The following is a 7,579-nucleotide window of genomic DNA, read 5'->3' as shown; positions in this document are numbered from 1 at the left end:
TTATTTGGAACATCATAAATTTTGTTACTAAAGTTAATGATGGGGAACTACAAAACCAGGATAGTTACCAGGAGCGACGAATGACTGACTGACCGGTCCTGCTTGTGCCATGATCTGGCGATTGTTGGAAAGCACTTGTTGATTGGCTGGAGGCAGCATGGGTGGTGGCACGTTGGTCGGTATGATGAAGGGTAGGTTCAAGGTCGGTGCCGAAACGGCGCTGGTCAGCCGCGGTGGGAGCATGGAAGGCAGGCCGCTGTTCAGCAGTAGGTTCATTTCGTCTCCGGAGCACTGGATCACTTCGATGTAATTTTTCCTGCCTCCCTGCGTGTACATCACTTTTTTATTTTTAGCCAGTGACGTAATTTCCGCTGATTGCTCCCCGTCCATTTGTATGAAGGCTTCTCCCGAAGGCATGCCCTGTTTGCGAACGATGGTGTTTTATTTCTGACTTCTATTAAATTTCTTCAACACGAATTTGTTATTAATAGCTTAACTGTTAACGTTACAATCAAACAAATAACATCATCAAAATTGGTTTAAAAATTTTAAATATATTAAATAAATAAATTTAATTATTTGATTCAATAGCAAGGACATCTACCCTCGAGTTGTAGACCATATGCACCCCCTGGTACACGATGTACTTGCTGTTCTCACCCAAGAATGTCAGCACATCGGACACGTGGGCATCCGTGGGGAGGCCTCTGATCCGGAGGCAGTCTCTCTTGGTGCCACTGGTGATGATTTGTTGATGGGACGTTGGTTGTAGGAGGAAAGAATTGGCTGGGTGGATTGCAGCTGGGAATGTTATGATCTGAGGAAAGTGTTCCAATGTAGTGATGTCTATGCATTCTTGCAGGGTGGTCGTCTGGCTGATGTTTGCTCGCGGATCCAAACTGCGATTCAAAACCTGATTCAATTGTTTACAATTGTTTTATTCAAAAATTCTTCAGAAATTATATTTCGCAAAAACAATTCTCAGAAAAATGGAAAAGTTTAATTTGTCAACCGACCTGTTGAACCTCGGCCGTGGTGCTCTTGAAGAGTTCAATGTACCTGGTGCCGATGCACTGCCTGTGCTTTGAGAGAGCAAGATCGGCTTCAGACTCGCTGGAGAAGAGGACGAAGGCGTCTCCAGTGGATCTCCCATCGGCCTGGTGCACAAACAGGACTCCATCCTCACCATCCAACACGTCTGCAGGGTTTGGTTCCTGCTTGAAGAAGTTCAACTGAATGGAGGGTGTGGGTTGTGCGTTTTGTGGCTTTATCAGGATGACGATTGAAGTTTTTATTCGCATTCTGATTGGGTTCTCAGTTTTGATTGGAAGTCACACAAAGCATGGTTGCGAGGTTGTCAATAATTGAATTGAGCGTTCCCATGAAAACTGACACAATGTTTGTACTTATAAAAATGCATCTAAGAGAAGATAGTAATGATAATAAATACATATCATCCACAGATTCATAGATAGCTAGTTAGCAGTCTGAAATCGATAAACACGAAAAAAATCGAAAATTTAAAATAGTTCGCCAGTGATTAGTGCAGAGTGTTTTAATGATTGTTTTATTCAATAGGCTGCCTATAAAATATTCATGCTCCTATTTTGATCTCATATTATTGATGCAAATAATGTTCAAGTTCAAATCATTAACTAAACATTTAGTTTCTTATTTTGAGTAAGATAACTACTTACGATTTCGTTTATTTCTTGTAACATTGAGTTGTGTGCGTATGTAAATAATTTAAATTTAAAAATAAATAAAAACCAAATAAAAACCATCAGCTCTGAATGAAAATAAAAAACGCCTTCCATTAATAATTTCAAGTAAATCTTCACAATGCAGATGTAAATTTTAATAAATCAAAACAAATGATCGTACAATTTCAAACGTGCCAACAAGCATTCACATAAAACCAGCACGTACATGCACGAACAAACACAACATACAAAATAAACATACGAAAACAAAATACAAGTTTGTATATAAAAATAAGCGTGTATTACTATTTCCTTAATACCGCAACCAACAAATGTATAACTTTTAAAAATTAATATCCTGATCTACCTCAAATTTCCTCAACGCTTACTGAGATCTGTTTTTCAAGAGTGTTTTTGCATTAATAATCATGATAATTTGCATGATGATAATTTCAAATTTGAAACAAAATAAAATATACTGGCAACCCATTAAGTAATAAAAGATGATGATGACGATGAAAGATGTTTTTCCCAAACAACCCCCTAATACAACCTAGCCATAATTTAAACCATCAGCCATTAAAATTTTATACTTAAATTATAAAAACTTATCCTTGCCAAATGTGGAAAGATTGGCCTTCACTTGGTCTTTTAGTCAAATTCATCTAAACTGTGTGGTCAGTTAAATTTTTGCACCAGATATTAAAATAATACTAGTTGTTTGAATTTAACAACATCAGATATGCAGTTTATAACTCGTTTTTAAGCAATCATTTAACTTCATCTTATCACAAATCAATTGTACAAGGCTTCAATGTGAATATGAAAACGCTACTGCTGTACTGATCATTACACAACCACGCACACATTCCATCCATTGTTCATCCATTCCATTACAATACAGCAGCTGTCCTGATGATAACCGAAAAATTTTCATTTACATTTCAACTCTGTTTTTTTACCGTTGCTTCAATCAACATAGCATTGAATGCAACTTGGAATGATTCGATGATATTAATCCGCAACTCTTTATAACACTTGTAAATAGGTGAAGTTATGATGACTTTGTACGGTACCTACATATATATATTCATCTCGGTGAGATATTGACCAACAATCAATGGTTATAGTTGTTTTTAGAAATTTAATATTATAAGCATAAACTGATCAAATTTATTTAATTCTAAATGTTTCAGTAAAAAATGCTTGAACCTTTATGGATTAATATTGAAAAAATATTCAACAAAGACAGTGCAAACGGTTGCCGGCAGGTGTTTGTTCGTGCAGGCTGGCTCACTCACGTTCTCAATTTGCATATTTACATTTAAATAACTGTTTCAGAAATTTTCAAACAAAAAAAATGATGAAAAAACCTTCTGAAAACACTAATGTACCATTTTTAAATAAATTATCCTTAGTGAATTCGTTTTTTAATGGCCATAGACGAGGTACATTGTATGATTATAAACTTACTATAGATACCAAAGAATAAATATATCACTTTATTAATAATATTTGTTATTTGTATTCAATCTCAAAATTTCACAATTAGTGTCAAGAATTTTGTTAAAAAATAACGACGATAAAAAATAAAATTTCAAAGACGAACCACTTGTTCTGCCTTGCATATGTAGGGCAGACCTCGCATACGCACGATGATCTGGCTTCCTCCATCACCGTGTCTTGAGAGGAACTCTTGCGCTTCTGTACTGTTTCCTATTGATTTTAATTTCATTGTTTCTTAAATTTAGTATGCAGTTTGTAAAATTTTAAAAACTTAAAAAATCAATCCTTAATTAGTTGGATTAAGGTTTGCCGCAACAAATGCTATAACGTTCAAATTACACGTCGTATGTTACATTTAAAAACGTGTTTGTGTGTGTGTGTGTGCGTGTGCGTGTGTGTGTGTGAGCAAGAATCTCATTCGAAACATTGGTGGGTGTATGTTAGTTTCTAAGTTTCGAGCGGCACTTAAAACAGGTTGACACAGCAATGCTTGACATAGATGGCACTCCTATCGTTTGAGTTAATTTTGTAAGTCTTGTCAAACGATAGATGCACGTCTAAATATTGTGATTTATCCCCTGTATTACATGAACAAAATTATTTGGTTATTTGCTGTTTTGTTTTCATAATCTACTAAAAAACATTTAAAATATTTAAACGCCATTTAATAAAAAATTTCAAGAAATAATTTTTAAATTCATTCTCTCGGAACAGCGTACCTCCGGCAACTGCAATAAAATCTTCGCCAGATGCTTTGTAGACCTCAATGTACCTCTGCCCGATGTGGTGTTTGTGCTTTCTCAGGGCCAGGTCCCTATGCTCCTTGCTCTCGAATCGTATGAGGGCCTCTCCGTTTCGACGACCTTGTGGACTCAGGCAGAGGGCTACACCACCCCTGGTTTTGTTTTCAAGAAATTAGCAAGAAAAGTTGAGATTGGTGTTTGTGTTGTTTGCACGTGATTCGAGTTGTGAAGAAGGCAGCGTGTGACAGATAGAAATTGAATATTTCAATAGTTACTTCTAAACCAAGTTTGGCAGTGGCTCCGATTACTATCATCATCATTATCATCATCACCATTACCATCATCATCACTGCTACCACTAACATCGTCTTCATCGTCACCATCATCATCAACAACAACGAAATCATCATCACTACCGCTATGATAACTCACTTTTCGACATTGAGGCCTCTGAAAAACCTGGCGATGTCCTGATCGGATGACTGCCAGGGCAGACCACGTGCCCTCACTACCGTGTCGTCATCCACAACTTCATCTTTCCCACTGAAGATGATGATGATGTTGATGACGATGATGTTGGCGATGATGTTGATGATGATGTTGTTGGTGATGAAGATGATGATGTTGTTGTTGATGATGTTGTTAGCGATGATGATAATGATGATGTTGTTGATGATGATGTTGTTGTGGTTGTTGTTGATGATGTTGTTGGTGATGATGATAATGATGATGTTGATGCTGATGATGTTGTTGTAGTAGTTGTTGATAATGATGACGATGCTGCTGATGATGATGGTAGCATCATACAGGCACATACAATCGCAACAGCATATCGATCTTAGTTTAATCTTTAAAGAATTCAAATCAATGAATATTCATGCCCATAATTACTTATTTAAATGCGCACACACACCACAACACAAACACACACTCACACATACGCACGCTCACACACGCACACACACACACACACACACACACACACACGGGTAAATTGAACACCTGTTCTACCTGGACAACTATTCAAGTGCTATGCTCTCGATATGATTATGTAAATGTATGTGTATTCATGTATGTGTATTTGTTTGTATGAATGTATGTATGTTTGAAAGTATGTCTTTTTACATATATGTATGAGCATCAATGTGTATGTTTCTGCTATGTACATGGTTTTATGTTTTTGTATGCCTATATACGTCTTCATATTTGTAATCATGACGTGTTATATGACGTCAAGAGTTGATCATCTATGAATATAATTAATCACCCAGCTTAATTGTTAAGTGTGACATTTTGCGGCGTTGTTCATTTTTGTCATCGTTGTTGTTGTTGTTGTTTCTATTGTGGTTAACGCCATTTCAGTCGCTAGAGCTATTTATCTTTATTTAGATGTCTGATGTCGCTGTTGTTGTTGTAGTGGTTGATGACGATGTTGTTGTTGTTGTTGTTACTGTTGTTGTTGTTGCTGTTGTTAATGTCAATGTTATCATCATTTTTATCATTATAATATAACAATGATGAATGATGGCAGTTTCGATCTGATATATTTACACGAAGCCGGCTGATGATTAACACATGTTTGATAGCGTTTGTTTGTTTGTTTTTATTTGCACTGTTTTGTATCTGCGCTAGCGAGTTTTTTATGTGTACGTTTGTGTAAATGTGTGTTCGTATATGTGTGTTTGTATGTGTATTTTGTATGTATGAAACTCATGTATGCAAATTTCTACAATTACATGAACACTATTTTTATATTTTCATGCTTAACTGTATTATTGTGATTTTGGGAACAGTGTAAGTTTCTCATCGTCATCATCATCCTCCTCATCATTATCATCATCATCATCATTCTCATCATCCTCATCATCATCGTCATAATCGTCATCACCTGTTGCAGCAGTAGCAGAAACATCATTATCATCATTATCGTCGTCGTCGTCATCATCCTCCTCACAATTGTCACCGTTATTTTTTGGGCTATTACGTCAACGTCAGTGTCGTCATCATCTTCAGTTCCATCATCACCATCATCATCATCACCACATCATTCACCGGATATTTATCAACAATGAAACTGAGAATCATCGAGAAACGTGATGAAATGGAAGATGAAGGAGGAGGGGGATATTAGAAGATCGTAAATGTACAAAGGTAACGTGAATAAATTGGCGGAAGTTATGTATTTGTTGCGTTTCTTTTATTAATGGTTTAATTGCTGGATATATTCATGTTTTGTTTACAAACGAAAAGAAGAAAAAAGAGAGAGGAAGAGAAAGAAAGTGAACGAAAGAGAAAAAAATATCCAAATGGACAAATTAGGAAGAGAAAGAAACTGAAAAAAAAAAGAAAAGAGAAGATGAACAAAAAAAATAAATAACGAAAAAGAGAGAGAGTAAGATAGATAGATAGATAGATAGATAGATAGATAGATAGAGAGAAAGAGAGAGAGAGAAATCTAATTGACTCGATCGAAACGTCAAGACACATTTTTACATCCAATCGATCGTCAATTTAATTACTGTCAATAAATCAGCTCATAGTAAATGTTCCAATGGGAATGTTTCCTGGATTGTTATCATCATCGTCATCATCATCGTTGTCGTCGTCATCAACATCGTCATCATCAACAACTATCAACTTCACTATCATCATTATTTCACCCACTGCCATCTTCATCATCATCTCATGGCGATGCTATCATCCAATTATCATACCGATATAAATATAAATCCAAATATTTATATACCACCACCACGACCTACCAAACTCCAGGCTCCAGTTTGTCCTTGATGTACTCGGACTCCAAAAATAGGTGACCTATTTGCATATTCAACAATGTGTAATGTGACCCAATTACATTAACATTACATTACACAAAATTACATTATATCATATTGCATTAACGTTATGTTACATTAACATTATGCAAACATCAGTTACACACACACATATATCTATAAACAAAAGTAAAAAATATATACAAGCTTATAAATATACTAATACATACAAGATTTACAAAGCACGTACAAACTTCAACACTTCCAAAGACATACAAAACTCAGATGCATACAAACTTTAACACATACAAACACATACAAAACTGAGATACAAGCAAATATACAAACATACCTTGGGCAACCATCTTATGTATGATCAGAGCCATCTCCTTACATTGCCTCATGCCGTATTGAGGTTCATCAACTTTCTCTAAACCGGATACTGTTGTTGTATGTGTGTTTGTATGTTTGTATGTATGTCTGCGTTTTATAGGTTTGTTTGTATGTTTGCATGTAGGTTTGTTTGTGTTGTTTATGTATGTTTGTATGTATGGTGATATACAAAGTTTTTAAAATTTTCAAAAGGTAAATTTGTACATTAACTGAAACTTTGTATGATGAGTGTTCATGTTCATACAATAAATAAAATTTACAAATAATATTTGTCTATTTATTTGATCAACATTCAATTTTTATGTTTGTTCTTTTTCGTGATTTTGTCTTCATTTCCATTTCCTCTCTATACACGCACACATGTATGAAACCGCCCACACATACACGCACACACACACACAAACACACACAATTTGACAAAGTATGCAAATAAAATTTACACCACACATCACACAAA

The 7,579-nt window shown here is 35.4% G+C and overlaps 1 protein-coding gene across 1 annotated transcript in view; it reads right to left on the bottom strand.

Moving 5' to 3' along the window:
• Positions 1-252: 252 nt before the first annotated feature.
• Positions 253-7,579, bottom strand: part of HELRODRAFT_139357 (hypothetical protein) — a gene marked incomplete at both ends in the record, with an annotated part of 11,445 nt that continues 4,118 nt past the window's right edge. The window contains 8 exons of the mRNA XM_009016779.1: positions 253-420; positions 605-846; positions 1,013-1,232; positions 3,313-3,412; positions 3,922-4,104; positions 4,385-4,495; positions 6,715-6,769; positions 7,082-7,171. Of these exons, the coding sequence (XP_009015027.1) occupies positions 253-420; positions 605-846; positions 1,013-1,232; positions 3,313-3,412; positions 3,922-4,104; positions 4,385-4,495; positions 6,715-6,769; positions 7,082-7,171 (1,169 nt within the window). The remainder of the gene's footprint in view (positions 421-604; positions 847-1,012; positions 1,233-3,312; positions 3,413-3,921; positions 4,105-4,384; positions 4,496-6,714; positions 6,770-7,081; positions 7,172-7,579) is intronic.

The sequence above is a fragment of the Helobdella robusta genome (assembly GCF_000326865.2).
Source record: "Helobdella robusta unplaced genomic scaffold HELROscaffold_19, whole genome shotgun sequence".
Taxonomy (NCBI): domain Eukaryota; kingdom Metazoa; phylum Annelida; class Clitellata; order Rhynchobdellida; family Glossiphoniidae; genus Helobdella; species Helobdella robusta.
The sequence above is the reverse complement of the archived record's forward strand: the minus strand, read 5'-3'. Positions and strand labels throughout refer to the sequence as shown.